Source organism: Apium graveolens, chromosome 5 (genome assembly GCF_009905375.1).
Source record: "Apium graveolens cultivar Ventura chromosome 5, ASM990537v1, whole genome shotgun sequence".
In the NCBI taxonomy this organism is placed as follows: Eukaryota; Viridiplantae; Streptophyta; class Magnoliopsida; order Apiales; family Apiaceae; genus Apium; species Apium graveolens.
Window position 1 is genome coordinate 317,207,444 of NC_133651.1, and position 16,853 is coordinate 317,224,296.

The window sequence follows — 16,853 nt, forward strand, 5'->3', positions numbered from 1 at the left end:
AGACCGTTTGGTAAAAATTAAAATCTACAAATAGCTATTCTGAACAGGATTTTCGTCTCAATGCTGCCGGAGAATGAAAATTTCATTCTAATTCTTATCAACTCAATTAGTAGGAAAGAAAATTAGAATGCAAAGAAGAAATATTTTGAATTCTCATTCTAATTCTTATCAACCGGGTTGAAGACCCGTGATCCAAACGGCAAACGGTACATCTGCTACTACACTAAACAGGGTGAATGAAAAATGATTGTATAAATATCGAGTCCGAGTCTCTTGATAAAAAAGACATTACAAAAGAGCGATAGGGCGATCATTTAAATCGATGCATATATGTTTTGCAATGCATGCATATAATGTCAATCATTAGTAATCTGTAAGAAACCATGGTTTATAAAGATATTTGATCAATCAAATTCGAAACTTTACAAAGTTTAACACATCAGATCAATTAAGGTCAGCTAAACCAAAAGTAAAATCCATTAGAAATCAATTTGAAGACCTGGGTTATCATAACCAAATCTTGCGTCCATCAAAATATATTACAATTAAAGCCACAACCAAAGCACGATTAACTAATCCAGGAAATATTGTCAGTCGGAATTTATTCCTCGGAACGTATGCCTCCCAGAGCTTGTGCATAAGGCTAGTCTGTTTTCAAGTTTGAACAAAACAATAGAATTAGCAAAATATCAATTTAGAGGACACTCTGAAGAATAGTTCTAAACTTAAGACACTAATTTTAACCATGTACAACAGAAGCAAGACAAATAAAACCAGGCACATTGAAGATACGCTTAAAAAATTAAAAGGAACCATGATAAGAGCCACAATATGATAATGGACGCAACAGGGCATTGTACAAATATAAGGATAAACTTCTCAATTCAGATTAAATTCCTTTTCAGAAGCATAAAGATTTTGGTTGGTTAAATTTTTTCTACGTTTTTCAACGTAATTTTGTTCATTCACCAGCATATTACAGAAGAACGTTTATCTTCTCCTTCTATAGTAACAGTAAGTCTCCTCATTATTAATTATTTTATTTTAATAAATAAAGAAACTTATAAGATTGTTTTATAGGGCTCGACTGGTCAATAAGCAACACAACCTCTATAAGTACCTGGAAAGTTGCAGTAATATATATTTTAGCAGAATACTATGTCAAGCTATCTTGCATCACCTAGACATGTCAATTTACTACATCAGGCTGTCCATTAAAGATGACTATAATGTATATGTGTCCATTAAATTAGAGTTTTTTTTTTGAAATTTTACAAAGAGATAGAGTATGTCTATAAAAAAAGGAGTTCACTTCGGAGTGCCACTTTTATTTCCCCAATCCCAATACAATTGAATAACAAGTGCGCTATTAACTAAACTCGGCTTTGTGACGTCCTTATTAAAATCAAAAACCATGCACACATCTGCAAGGCCAATACATGTCGAGGGTTCAAAACTAGGTGAAGGCAAGTGTGTGTGAGTATTAGATTTCATTTATGTAATGTCCATATAGATTGGAAAAAAAACCTCTCGGGGTAACAAGGTTCCCCTGATATAAAAAATGGGAAAAAAACAAAGCAAATAATCTATCCGCTATCCACAAGAAAGGAATAGTGAGATACTATTATTTATGCTTCAACAGCTAAAAAATAATATTACCACTTCGCAGTGGAAAAGATATGATAATTTATATAGCCTGAACTGTTAGTTTCCGTCAAATCTACAAAACTTGAAGTAGAATCACCCATAACCATAAACATCTAAAAAATATACCTGCGCAACTATGGAATTGCCCTTGTAAATAGTGCATGCTCGGTTGAAGGGGCTCCCTTTAATCTTGAGTTCAGGGCTTGATTGTTCACAGTTGTCACAAACTAAAAATACGTCAAGCTCTGTTCTATTGAATGCATCCTGAATTCTCTCTGATCTGAAAATCAATTCCTCCACCCCATTAGCATCCCTCATAAACCCCTGCCAAGATCCACTCTACAGAAGAAAATATATTGATGTTTAATTTTATACTTAGACAAGTAATAGCACATACACAACCTGCACATCAAGTTATTTCAGATTTTCTGTCTCGTCCATATAGTCCTACGCCTACAAGATCAGTTCAACAATTGAAAGAAATGATGAATAAATTGCACATTTCAAGCCCATGTATACAAGATAATTGACAGGAGAACTTACCGAGTTAGAGAAACTATGTAGTGACATGGTTGTTACTTGTTAGGTTCTACATATAATCATATATATACAGCTACGAATTAAGGTTTCTATCTTTTTATCTGATCTGCCCATCTCAGCTAAAGTATTCAGCCATGTTTTCTAAGCTACTTGACTAATTTCACCTCTGTTCTTCGTCAACTTTGCTAGAAATTATAAGTCTTTTATATAACCTCTCAGATGAAGCTCAAATAAAATTAAGATTGCATTCCATCCAGATTGCAAAGGCGCGACTATCAAGAACAAGCTATTTCAACGAGCATCAAATCAGTATAACAAGAAAAAAATTGGTTTTCATGATTTTTTTTTTGCTAGGTAAAATATAGCAATTTTTTGGTTTTCATTCTTGGCTTTAATAAATTTGTTAAAAAAGCTTTACAAGTTAAACTCGGATTGCTCTAATATCGGTTAATCTAGACTCGAGCATAACCTTTCTGCTGTTCAAGTTACTTCGGAGTGAAAAGATTTCAAATTCTAAATCTATGTACTGCACCTCAAACAGATTAAAAAAATCCGTAATCATAGTTGATAGACAACCATTGATTTAGTGCAAAAGCCTAATTGACCCTATATAAGAGTTTTAAATCACATAGACACTAAATCGAGTCTACCAATTCAATTGCACTTAAAAAGCTCAACTATAGCCTTACTGGAATCTATTTCGCAACAATCACATTGCTTGCTTACGAAACAAATATGTAAACATCCGTTACCAACAACGACTATAATAACATAAAAGGTACTCCATCCGTCCCACTGGGATGTTTACTTTACTATTCGGCACGCATTTCGAGGCTTCTATAAGGTATAGTTTCATAATGTTTTTTCAAATTATTTTTTTTTTGAATAAAAGTTTAAACATAAAACTTTTATTCAAAAAAAAATTAAAAAAAATATTATGAAACTATACTTTAAATGAGCACTGAAAAGTGTGCCGAAAAGTAACGTAAACAATCCAGTGGGACGGAGGGAGTAGCATCATAACTGTGCTTTTACTCCAAACTAAAATTAATTCCAATTTAAGTTCCGTTAAATTGAAGTCTTCAACTACATAAAAATTCATGATCATCACTCCAAATAGCTCATTTGCCTCGCTTTGTTTTCCCCAAAAATATTTTTCCGTCATTTTAATGTTATTTAAAAAATTACGAAAAAGTTTAAGAAATTGTTCATTTTCCAAAATATATAGAAATCATTTGACATTTCTCAAATTCACTTTCATATTTCGGAAAATAATTCATTTTTACACGAAGCCAAACAAACATAATTTTTTCAAAAAAAAATAAGCCAGAAAGTCAAACTCAAAATATCCTCATAGAAAATATTTTTCGAAAACCCCCCAAAATCCGAAAAACATTTTCACCAAAACATGTATACAAAACAACCTATAATTATAACACAGAGTCACAAATGTAACTTAAAACGAGAGAGAGAGCGCGCTAGAGAGAGAGAGAGAGAGAGCTAAATGTATATAATTAAAATCTAGTTACAAAACTGAGAGAGAGAGAGAGAGGTGGGAATTACGTTAATACGATGAAGAGAGAAGAGGAGAGTTCCAGAAGCATCTAGAAGCAAGCGTGTGGATTTAACAGGCCCAGACGACGTCGTAAAGACAAGAGTTCCAGAAGCATCTACTAATCTCAGCTTGCGTTTACTAAACTTAACTGAACCTTGTTTGTTCTTTTTTTGTTTGGTCACGAAATAATCAATCGGTATTTTATCTTCCGCTTGTAAATCCCACTGCTTTATTTGCATTTCTGTATCGCCCATCATGAATTATAAGCTATACATACATCATGTGTGTATTGCAAAACACAATAGGAGAGAGTTAAAAGTCAGAACATAGAAGATGAAGTGAAACTGAATTTTAAGATTATTGTAAATCTTGTTTAACGTAACTTGTTGTATATTATTTATTATACGGGATGGGCTCTTATTATTGTTGGTTAAATAATAAATGTTAATGGCCTCCTGCATTTACATCAATTCCACCAATAAAAAGAGGTCATTTTTATTGGAGTTAGAGCACACATTAGAAAAACCGTTATTATATTTATTACTCCCCTGTCAATTTAAGTCAGGGTCGTAAACTGATTCGGGTATACGAGGACCGGATTCAAAACGAATATGAGTCGGTAACGTATTTTCATTTTCTAAGTTGTTAGTTTATGATCCACCGATACGAGTCAAATATGATCCACTAACATTAAGTATCATATTTGGATCCAAACCGAATATGAGTCATGGATCATATTTGGATATTCGGGTAGGATCATTTTATAGAAAATAATATGAGACATAATTTGAGCGGGTATATGAGTGCTCATATTTGGGATCATATTTTATCCGGGATTAATATTTTCGCTAGATTTGGATCGTTTATAAAATGGATATGAGATATGTATCATATTTTCGAGTCAGATATAAGGTGAGATACCGGATAATCCGGATCAATTTACGGCCTTATTTTAAGTGATATTTGACTTTTTAACACACATTTTAAGGCGACAATAAATATTACTTATACTTCATAAATAATTATAAATTTTATATCAAATTAAAGCTTAGATTCTAAAATTTATTTTGATATAAATATTAAAAATAACAAATATGTGTAGTTATGATTTTTTAACACCTCAATTTACGTGAAAAAATAAAAAATAAAAAGTAAAATTCGTTTCAGATTATTTTTTTCCCGGTTCTTTTTAGATCCGATCCGAAACCGAAAATATAAATACGGGGGAAGAAGAAATTAATACTTAAATAATAAATCCAACTAACATTGGGGTGATAGCGTAAAATAATTATTTTTAAATATTCATTGCATAAAATACTCATCAAAATTTTAATCTGCCCAAAATACCTATCAGATACTCCATTTTTCATTGAGTAAGAGCTTGATACTGCAGTAGAATAGAAGTATCGAGATGATATTTTTTTTTTGCCAGTGGATTATCGTGCCTCATACTCTTTTGTCAGTGGAGTATCTGCTCGGATACTCCTTTGTCACTAGAGTAACTAGAGTAACATGTGAGATACTTATTTGTCATAAATTTAATTAGCAAAAAAGAGATACTCATTTGTTAGTGGAGTATTGTGACAACTCGGGTCAAATTCCGAACCTTTTTCGAAAACAGGGTCAAGTCTCGATTACGATTCCGAAATTAGCCAAAGTATATTGTCCCGAGTGCAGACAACTTGGGTTACGACAAGCCCAACACAGGCCCCCAAAAGATCATGATTTGTTGGTGCACATAGTAGCAGTACCTTGCCTTGTAAACTGGCAGAAGTCCCAAATTTCCTCGATGTGGGACTGGGGTATTACCTACTCCCCCACTTAAACTCCTGACATCCTCGTCAGGCCCGAATAGATAGCCCATAGGACCAAGATCGTATCTCTTTAGCTATTGTGGGATAATACCGGCTGGCTTCGTGTCCCCACCTCCGAACCTCTTGCCATTGTGGCATAATACCACAACCTTCATATCTCTACCTCCGACAACTTAACATATCAAACTTTCGAGAGTTGGCTCTGATAACATATGTGACAATCCGGGTCAAATTCCGAGCCTTTTTGAAAACCTGGTCAAGTCCCGATTACGAGTCCGAAATAAGCCGAATCATACTGTCCCTAGTGCAATCAACTTTGGTTACGACAAGTCCACCACATGCTTCAAAAGATCATGATTTGTTGGCGCACCTAGTACTAGTACTTTGCCATATAAACTGAACAAAAGTCCCAAATTTCCTCGATGTGGGACTGGGGTGTTACAAGTATCATCTAAAATTTTAAAATTATTAAATTAAGATCCACACTTATTAGGTTTTAGGCTCAAGGGTTTAGGGCGCTCTAAACCTTAAATCAATTTTACTTTTATAAATTTTTTAAATATTTTTAAACCCAGATGAGAAATTATTAAACCATAAAATATTAAAAATTATAAAAATGGTACATGTTTAAATAAAAAAATATTAAAAAAATATTTAAATTTCAAAAAAAATACATAATACTCTACTGACTGTACTTCACTGAAAAGGAGTATCATGATCGATATTCCAGCGATAGATGAGTATCATTCATAATACTCCACTAACAAAGGGACTATCACCATGATACTCCACGTCTCCACTAGAAATGACCTGTCATCCTAATAATCCCAATGTCATCCTGATAAAATCATGATACTCCACTAATAGTGAAGTATTTAGTTGATATTTAGGGCACCTTATTTTAAAATATGGTATTTTGGCGAATAGAACCTCTGAAAATAGTTATTTTGGTCATTTTTTCATAATATTTTTTTAATTTAGTAAAAGAGTTTGAGAATAGCTATATGGATACGAATTAAAAGAATTTTTTAATATATTTAGTACCATTAAAATAAAATTTTAATATTAAGTACATCAAGAGAGGGTTTGAAAATTGGCAAAAAAAACGAAAAAATGATAAAAATAGTCAAAAAAAATTTAAAATTTAACCAAAATAGCGATTCTAAAAAAAGTAGTCAGGTTCAGCTGATTGAATACTACACTATCTACGCTGTCAGTTGAGTATTCCAATTTGTATAAAATACTATGCTAGTTGGATATTTCATATATGAATTACTTCACTTACAATTGGATATCTCATATATAGTGAATACTCCACTTAATGACATTTGAATATCTCATATATAGGGAATCCTCGACTTAGGGGTGAGCAGAAAACCGCAAAAATCGCCCGCACCGCACCAATCCGCACCGCAAAATGCGGTTTTTAATTTTTGTGATGCGGTTGCGGTTTGAATTTTTGATAAACCGCGCAGTGCGGTGCGGGTTGTGGTTTTAAATTTCTGAAATGCGGTTCAAACCGCACCGCACCGCAATATTTAATATGTTATAAATAAATATATATATATATAATATATATATAATACACTTATATTCCTATCGGGTCATCCCACTAAATATTTACAGCCCAATACTTAAGGTTATTGTTTGTTCTTCAATTGGCTGCACAAGCACTTCTCACAAGTACCAAGATTACATTACATCCTACTGTTTCTTATGTGATTAGAATAGTTAGCCTTGAACTCAATTCATATCATTGTTTACAAATTTATTTCTTCAAATTTAATAATAATTCATGATCAAAGTTTGGAGCTGCTATTTATGTGTTTTGCTTTGCACTTTTAAGTTATTTTTGTTTTGTAATTGAATTCCTAAAAAAGTTAAACTTTCCGGTGTGTAATTTCTAACTTGTATTATTGAAAAATATTGGCGAATTTGTGTAATAACATTCGGAAATTTGATTAAATTTAAATTTTGTATTGTATTTAAATCTTTCGAATTTTTAAAGTGTAAACCGCGGTGAACCGCACCACACCGCACCGCATTTTCGTGGTGTGGTTTATGCGGTTTTTAAGGGTACGCGGTGCGGGTACGGTTTGAAAATTTGATCAAACCGCATGTGCGGTTTGATTTGCGGTTTGAGGAAAAAACTGCACCGCCCGCACCGCGCTCACCTCTACCTCGACTATTAGTTGGGTATTCCATCCACTTGATAGTTTGATATTTCATATATGGTATATTCCCCAGCTGGATATCTCATATATAGAAAATACACGACTGCATAGTTGGGTATTCCCTGACCAACTTTTAAGACAACTGTCATTTTCGTTTTATATAAAAATAGGCTAAATTTGTGAAACCCAAAAAAACTATCAGCAATGTAAGCACCAAATTATAGACCCGTGATAAAAATTGCAGAATATAGAGGGTTGATTGTAAAATAATGCCAAGAAAAATTGAATATTATCAGAACTTAAAACATGGCGGCTCAACCACATGAGAACAAATAGTCAAATACAGTCTTGGGTAAGGAGTTCTCAGAAATACATTTCACAAAGGAGATACAGTACTTTATGCTCAAACACTTGGAATAATGTAGAACAATGGTCACATTTATTCCTCCTCTTCGGCCTCCTCTAGCCATTTCACGAAAGGCTCAACTGCCTTCACAAAGCTTTGCCTGTGTAGCAATTAAGAGAACCCGTCTAGAATAAGTACAATGCCTAACGAGTGATGAAATATGCAATTCGTTTCCTTTGGTACTAATGATTTTGTAAAGCATGTAATTATAGGTACATTATACCGAAAATAAACAGTTGGAGGATCTTAGGTTTTTGAGAGAAGTTTGCGAACTTAAAAAAACACTTGTTCCTCCAAAAACCTATAAAAACATATAAAACAGGGGGAAAATAAAACATATAGATTACCTGCCCTTGGGGTTTGATCCTTTACGAAACCAATGAAGAATGGTATCTTCGGCAAGAACGTCCTGGTCATATAAGGACCTCACAATTTCTGGAAATATCTTCATCAGTTTAGTGTCCTCATAGCACTGAACCTGGACTTTATACAGGAGTTCCAATTCAAGCTTACCACTGGTGCAGAAGGTATTCAATAATTCTGCCCATGTTTTCACCTATACATAACCCGTTCAAGTTAATGCATCAAACAACACTATTATCTAATTGGTTTTTTCTCGTTAAATCTTAATGACAGATATTTTTTAGTTCAGCTGCCAAAAACAATGAGGTGCATATACATATTAGTGTCCTTTCGTCTTTTCGTGTTCCGCATTTTGATAACTTGAAGAATTTAAGCAACATGTCCTTAATTATTTTATGCAGAAGAAACTGTCAGATGAATAATTAAGTATGAATTATACTCTAGTTTGTAATAAAAAGTAGATTCAAATTAACAAAGGCTACGTAAGCGTTGCAGGCCTGAACCACAATAAATACAATCAATCTAAATTCACACGAGAAAATGTACAAAGATGAGGGAATCTAAAACCTAGCACATGCCTAGTTGGTAATCTTCATATATATTCAACAGACTTGCAGTCCAATGTATTAAAATAATGATGGAAATGGTATAAATCCAAGGCTTGTATCATGTCTCCTGATGTCAGATATTCCTTGCAAAAAAACCAAAGATTGCACACGAGAGACACATTTTTCTTATTACTGAAATACTAATTTTCATGATTTAGTCTCAATGAAAAATCAAGGAAAAATCATGCAAGGTTTTGATATATATTATAAATTCATACCTGGCGAAGAGCTAGGTTGGCATTTTGCTGTTGATTTTTTCCGGACCACTGAACAGCATCCATCATAATATCCCACAAGATCCGCACAACTTCAATATCTGGTAATTTAGCATCTTTAATATGCTGCTTCACAGATTCTATGACTTCAGAAATTTCAGCTTCCTCAGCTATTTGGGTGGTTAGTGTAGATTTCATTTCCTTTAGCTTCACCTCAAATATTTTTTTCTCATTGTACTCGACCAAGGGAGCAATTCCAGCTTTCCTGTTAGGCAATATCTGTTACTCTTTAAATTATATAGACATAATTAAAGATAACAGCTACTCTTTAAATTTAACAAGACCATAGATAATTTTAAGTATTACTCCATTTTAAGACAACTTCATGTCAATTAAGTACATATACTCAAAGCTAAAAAGGAAATCAAAGCTTTTGTTGCAAGTAATAGGATATCTATCTTTTTTTTAAAAAGGTGATAGGCTCCTCTACTCTCTACCATGTTTGTATGAATGCAAAAAAGATGGTTCCCTATAACAGTTTCTGGGAAAAAATAATCTGACAAAGGTAAAGGAGGTGTAAGACTCTAAAGCAGTTATATGTGAGACTAAAAATTGGATGCATGCATATTGTTGGATCAACTTTTGTTTGACCTTGAATATAATAACTCACGTAAAATGCTCAGAGAAGGCTTCAGGAGAACGCTTCGCAGATGGGAAAAATTCAAGAAGATTATCCTCCATCTTGCCTCTCTTAAGAATTGCAATCAAATCATCAAGGCTATTGTCAATAAGATATTCCTGGAAGAAATCTGTAATAAACGACAGTACTAGCCCTTTGGCAACAAGATTATCCTTGAGCAGAGGCTGGAATACAGTCTCTGGCGGAAGTCCTGACAGCTTCTGTGAAAATGCAAGTGCTGTAAAAATTGCCAGCTTCTTTCTTTCATTTTCCTCAAAAAGCTCAAGGGACTGCAAAAATCTTCTTGTAACATTTTCAAGATTTTTTATGAGGAAAGGCCGTCGTCGCAAAATTTTCTGTATGTATATTACAGATGGCAAAATGAGTTCACGTTCAGGCTCGCAGTCAATTATAGAGTAAGGATGGCGCTCCCCCTCATCAGATTTTGTTGTGCCAGGTTGAGTCCGTCCTCCTGTAAAGACAACCTGTAGTTTCCAGAAAATTTTAGTATTAATGCAGTACACTGAAATAAAATATCACAGATAATTTTGATAACACATTACCCACTAAAACTGAATAAAACGAGGCAACAGAAAACCATCCATGAGTTTCAGATATCACACCTAAAAATTCTAACATCCCTGTACTAAAAAAGTTTTAGGTAGAAAATAAACAGTAACATGCTTAAAACTCAGCACACTTACCTCAAAAAAAGTGTCACCGTATCGGGAGAAGTTAAGGTCTGAAGATTCAAGGCTCTTGGCAACAAGTTCCTGAAAATAAACAGCAAAGATTATCCAAATATTTCCAAGTCGAACAACACAAAAGAAGTACATATGCAACCTTTGTTTTAAATAAATGTATATATGCAACTTTGCATGCATGAATAAAGTGTGCAGACTTAAACAGAATAAACTATAAAGAGCTACATCTGTATATTACTATTACCAGATCACCAGCATTATCCAGATAAATCTGGACCACTGCATCAGCAAAAGCTGCGGGGTCCAGAGGAGCAGAAATATTCCGTTTGCGGGTCTTAATCCGCGTACCACTATAACAGCAGAAATATATAAGCCAAAGTTATTTGTCAGGTTAAAATATTAAATACAAGTGCACAAGTAATGATTCCTATTATTTAATTTAAAATATGTACATATAACAAACACAGTCACAGAATAACAAGCATCCATAATCTAAGTTACTCAAAATTGGGGACGAAATCGATCCAACAGCTAGGCTTTTGAGAGTTGACCGCCAAAACTAGAGTTCTAGCCACCACTTCTCCATTCTTCAACCTTCATCCATCAATCGATCAAGCCCCCTTTCGCTCTCCCATCTCCTCTTTTATTTATCTATCATTTTTTTTAATAAAATCAAGATCTAATCCCTTTCGGGTGAGATCTTGTCGAGTACCTTGTCATCAAGGTTGTTAGTCGTGCCCATCTTTTTGGGATGTTAGTGTTTTATGTTGTGATGTTTTTCTGTCTTTTGTTGCCGGTTTCGATAGTCGCTCTAAGAAGGATTTCTATGATATTTTTGGAGATCTGTAGGCCTTGTATCGAATTTGAGACGGTGGTGGATATCGCAAAAACTCACATTTCGGTGGTGGATTACTCGAGATGTCATTGTAATATTTTTTAGATTAAAAAATTTGAATATTCTATGTGTTAAACAATCTGAAAACAAAACAGCTATTTGGTTAACTCGATTTTTGTTTCATAATCAGGTTGTAGTTGACAGTTCGGGAGTTTGTCCCGGCTGGGGTTCAATATTTTAATGAATTTTTCACTTTGTCAAAAAAAAATTGGGAACGAAGTATCAAGCACAACACATTGCAGAAATTTCTAAGAATCGAGGAAACAAGAACATATTCTATTTCTAGATACAGGGACCACGACAATCCATACTATATTAACTAAAAAAGTATATTAGACAAAATTTAATTTTTACATAGTAAGAATTTACTCGAGTAAAGCTAATTTCACACAATAAGAATTTTAAGAACTTTCTAAATATTTCCAGAATCTAATAAAAAAGATTACTACATCATTGCTAATTTCTTAAATATCGTCATTACATATATTAACAAGATAAAAAAAATTTAAATATAAGCATAACGCATAAGATTCCCTAATTTAAAGTGCATTCCCTATTACAGTATGTAAAAACTCTTGATTCTCCATTAAGTGACAATTCATGATGCGTAGCATGGACTAAAAAAATATAAGCTTATATTTCTTTTATTATTTAGGAATAGAGCTAGTTAAGTTATTTTAATTTTTAATTATATTGGACAGATACAATAATATTTGGATTTCTTCAACGCACTTTATTAAGGGGAGTCATCGACTCAACACTCTACTAAGCCTATCCTAAGGAAGTGGTAACAGGATGAAATGTCATTAACCATTAGGGAGACCTAAAAATACAGAAACGGGAGAAGCGAGAAAAAGGATAGAGAACTAACGTCGATCTAAATGCACTCACCTAAGTTTGTTCCCTTCTTTCTTTTGTTCTTGGTCTTAAGTCACTAAGCTAATCAAAGTTTACTGCAAAAATAATTTTGGGCTTCCATCTACCTAATTGTCGTTTTGAGATGTTTTCAAGCTAGACCAGCAGGCATTGTCTTGAAGATCTGGAGGCTTTAAAACATTAAGTCGTACAAAATGATTATTACAAAAACATCATAAGGAATTTGTTAAAGCCCCATTAATTTATTGTCTGTACTTCATTTCCACTGAAGATGTACCAGACATGATACTGATATCGTCATAGAATTAGGCAACTGGCCATTCATCAATATATGTAGCATTAAACTCATCTAGAGTCAGCACTCAGGTCCAAAATTGATATGTAGTACAAAAATTACAACATGACATTATCATGTGAAAACAACACGTCTATATTATTTATACATATACACACAGGTAGGGACAGAACCAAAGAGAGCCAGATTGTATTTTCGATATCTTTGCCTTTTACATATCCTACATTATTAAGACTAATAGTCTTGTTTATAATCACAGAGCTGCGTGTTTTCACTAGTTCTAATATCCTTTTAAATAACCCTCTCAATACTCCACAGAAAAACTAGCTCAAATAATTTAATATTTTTCACTGTTAGCAACAAATCCGTAGAACTAAATAGTAACTCATAATTATAAAATATTTTTGCCTAAACACACATTCACTAGAAGCCAAATATCTAAAACGTCATTTCGAGATTTATATCAATTATAATATTACTGAAACAATTGCATCACATCACTATAACATAACAAAATAATTAAAATCAACAAAGTCATATCAGACTATCAGTCAACAAATTCAATAACATTCGAAACTACGAAAAATATCTGCAACATTATTTTCATGATATATATCAACTATATCATATTACCAATACAATTGCATCACATCACTATAACATATACAAAATAATTAAAATCCACAAAGTCAGTCATATTTGTCAACGAATTCAATAACATTCGAAATTACGAAAACATCAGATTATGATCGAAACAAAAATGAAAACATAAATACGTACCCGAGAGTCGGCTTCTCCTTCGAGCTACAAGAAAACAGAGAAGAAAACTAATTAATAACTAAATTAAAAGATGATTCAATTCATAATTAAAACAACACAATACGATACGAATACATTCATATGTATACATATAAATCGAGATGAAATCGATAATAATTAGGCCTAAAACAGAATATAATTGAACATATAGATAGAAATGAACCTCATAAACCGAGACGTAGAAGAAATTAAAAGCGAGAAAGTCCGGTTTAATTCGATGGAGAAATCTATATATTCACAAAACGACAGTCGAGAGAGAGAAAGATCAATAGAGAGAGAGAGATTCTGAGAGAGATAGAGAGATATGTGATTGCTTTATAGAAATGAGAGAGAGAGATTCTGAGAGAGATTCTGAGAGAGAGGGAGAGAGATGTGATTGTTTTGTAGAAATGAGAGAGAGAGAGAGAGAAAGAGGAGGTGCTTTTGTGAATTGAAAGCAGTGCTCTCACACGTTTTACATGTGCTTTGAACCTAATATTTATAAAAAAAATTATAAAAAGACTTTCATTTTATTTATTTTTCCCAAATGAAATTCTTCTACTTATGTTTATTTATGAATAATTAAGCTTAGATTTATTTAGTTTTAAAGATTTATTAATTAGATTTATTTAAAAATGAATATCATAATCGTAAATTATATTCAAAAAAAATTTACGCATGTAGAACTGGCAAATAGTGCGTTTTTTAGTCCGTCCTTACGCCTTAAAATTTTGAGATTTGATTTAAAAGGATAAGAAAAAATAATAACTAAGCACCTTCCGTCACCGCCGTTAAATTTTTTATTTTAGCTTGATATTCCCAAGCATATTGTGACACAAATGAGCATGTCAATTTTTTTTTTTTTATCGTAGGTAACCCGCAGCCGCTACCTTTCGGGTGCGCACTGGTAAACCCTACGGTCTCCCGCAATAGTCTGCAAACAACGTGAACCAAGGTAAACCGCATTTAAGCGACATGCTCTGACTGAGGAGGCATAACAAGTAACTAATAAGCAATGCTTAGACAGCCATAACACAGCACATTGGCAAATTGCTGGTGAATCTGAAACCTTAACATCTGCTTAAATGGTGCCTGCAATTCATCGATTACGTTTCCGTTTACTCGGAAAGACTTGGCAAGAATATCAGCAGATATTTCAGGCTTGGCTCCAAACACAACATTTTTGAAGAAGTAAATTTCAGGGTTTTGGCCGCTAAAACCAGCAAATGCTACTGCATTACCATTTCCCAGATTCTTGCTGTAGTGCGCGAGACCTTCTGGGAACACAAACACATCACCTCTGTTGAGGACTTTACTAATACCACGATATTCTGGACCAGAAGTGACAAATCCTGCCAGCACTGTTCCTTCAGCGATTGTAATGATTTCACTACCGCGATGAGTGTGTGGAGCACCAACTCCCAAAGGAGCATAGTCGATACGAGCTAGAGAGATTCCAAGAGTGTTTTGCCCGGGAATCCTGGAAGCATCGATCATATTTACGTTTACTCCTAGTGCATTTGATGTGTTACCTGACATTTGCAATCCGGTAGTAAAGAAGTCGTTTTCATTTACAGTCTTGGGGTCCTTGCAAACTGCTCCACCAGCTAAAAATGATCAAAGAAGAAAATTTATCACAGTTGCTTGAAGTTTCTCAGGTAAATATTTATGGCGACAAAATAAATAATAACAAATTGAAGGGTTTGTATGTTAAGCATGGACAGTACCTGAGCCTTTTGCCTGAGAAACACAAAAGTCCTGAACAGGATTATTATCGGAAGCCAAAGCAACAAAGCAAGTTATAGTACTTACAAATCCTATCAAAAGAATGTTGGAGCCCAGTGCCATCTTTAGAGATTTAATGATTCTCGTGAGAGTTAATCAAGCTGAGAAAATATCGAATTGCTCACCCTTAGAGATGAATAAACATTACGCGATTAAAAAGAAACTTTAGGAGGCGAAGTGTGACAAATGGAATAAAAGACAGAAGAACAAGCCTAATTAATTGGATTATTCACTTAATCAAGACACTGGAAATAAAAGTTATCGAAGATAGATGACGTATAAACTTCTTCTTTCATCTGTGTTTTTTAGCATTCTATGAAGGATGTTCATGCTAGTTACCTGGAAAACTTGATTTTAACCATTCTTGTTTACAACTAACTAATCAATTAGGAAGGGAGAAAGTTTATAGTTCTTGTTCTCTATATGAAAGCTATTACAAGTAGGGGTGTACGCGGTTCGGATCGGATCAGTTTTGGGGTAAAAGTCGAACCAAACCGCGAAGAGCAGTTTTAAAAAATTGTCATCCACGCCCGCATTTGCGGTTGCGGTTAACCGCGATAATTGCGGTTGCAAATTTGCGGTTATTGCGGATCGGTTTGCGTTCAACCACTTATTTTAAAATAATTAATAATTTACAAAAAAAATAATTCGGAATATTAATAAATTAAAGTTTAAGTTACGTGATAAATTTACATCAAAAATAAAATAAAAACTAATGCTCCGTGTGGAGCAAGAATATTAAAAACATACAAAAATATGGAGGCTGGAGAAAAGAAAAAAAAAGGATAAAAAATATTACATGTCGATTACATTTTTCATTTGTTTGGTTATATATTTTATAATGATTGTGAATCTTATTAACAAAATCTTAACATTAACCTAAAATTAGTTAATAAATGTGTATACTTATTAATTTATATGATATCAACTATATTTTTGTAAATATATTTTATTATAAATATATGTTGCGAGTTGCGGTTGCGATTTTCAAGAATTTAAAACCGCATCCAAACCGCGAATGAGCGGTTTTTAAAATTTAAATCCACAACCAACCCGCGTTTCGCGATTATCCGCAAAATGCGAGCGGTTGAGCGGTTGGATGCGGTTGAGCGGTTCATTTGTACACCCATAACCCCTAATTACAAGTATAATGTCAAGACTTCACCAAACATCCAAACACAAAGAATTAGGCTTTCAAGTCACCTTACATTAATATATATGCATCATATTATGCCAGGTAGCTTCAGCAGATATCCTCGTCCTACTCGTGCATTCATGTAGGGGACCGAAACCAAAAATTAGCAGGTTTTTAAAAAAAGTAAGCTATAAATATTTATAATTTATGAAATGTTTTCACTAAAAAAGTTTAAGTATCCGTATAAATCTAGTATTCTTTTATAATTTAAGTCATATTCAGTTTTATTTATAATGATATGATCATATGGAGATTAAATGGTTGAAATACTAATTTTTAGCGCTTACATATAAAAATAATCAAA

At 33.4% G+C, this 16,853-nt stretch overlaps 3 protein-coding genes across 4 annotated transcripts; all 3 read right to left on the reverse strand.

The window, feature by feature from the left end:
• Window positions 1-373: 373 nt before the first annotated feature.
• On the reverse strand, window positions 374-4,111 carry LOC141659592 (protein LURP-one-related 7). Its single transcript, XM_074466542.1, has 3 exons — window positions 3,751-4,111; window positions 1,774-1,986; window positions 374-648 (listed from the first exon to the last, which is right to left on the reverse strand). The coding sequence occupies exons 1-3, from the start codon at window positions 3,997-3,999 to the stop codon at window positions 508-510; spliced, it is 603 nt and encodes a 200-aa protein (XP_074322643.1). The 5' UTR covers window positions 4,000-4,111; the 3' UTR covers window positions 374-507.
• Window positions 4,112-7,989: 3,878 nt separating this feature from the next.
• LOC141659593 (uncharacterized) lies at window positions 7,990-14,025 on the reverse strand. 2 transcript variants are annotated; one of them, XM_074466543.1, is made up of 8 exons: window positions 13,754-14,025; window positions 13,552-13,575; window positions 10,950-11,055; window positions 10,706-10,774; window positions 9,993-10,486; window positions 9,326-9,587; window positions 8,484-8,692; window positions 7,990-8,236 (listed from the first exon to the last, which is right to left on the reverse strand). In XM_074466543.1, the coding sequence occupies exons 1-8, from the start codon at window positions 13,756-13,758 to the stop codon at window positions 8,170-8,172; spliced, it is 1,236 nt and encodes a 411-aa protein (XP_074322644.1). In that variant the 5' UTR covers window positions 13,759-14,025; the 3' UTR covers window positions 7,990-8,169. The 2 variants fall into 2 exon arrangements, with proteins under 2 accessions (XP_074322644.1, XP_074322645.1); XM_074466544.1 differs by lacking the exons at window positions 7,990-8,236; window positions 8,484-8,692 and adding an exon at window positions 8,915-9,190.
• A 549-nt stretch (window positions 14,026-14,574) lies between these two features.
• Window positions 14,575-15,417, reverse strand: LOC141661336 (putative germin-like protein 2-1). Its single transcript, XM_074468321.1, has 2 exons — window positions 15,297-15,417; window positions 14,575-15,176 (listed from the first exon to the last, which is right to left on the reverse strand). The coding sequence occupies exons 1-2, from the start codon at window positions 15,415-15,417 to the stop codon at window positions 14,575-14,577; spliced, it is 723 nt and encodes a 240-aa protein (XP_074324422.1).
• Between the last annotated feature and the right edge of the window lie 1,436 nt (window positions 15,418-16,853).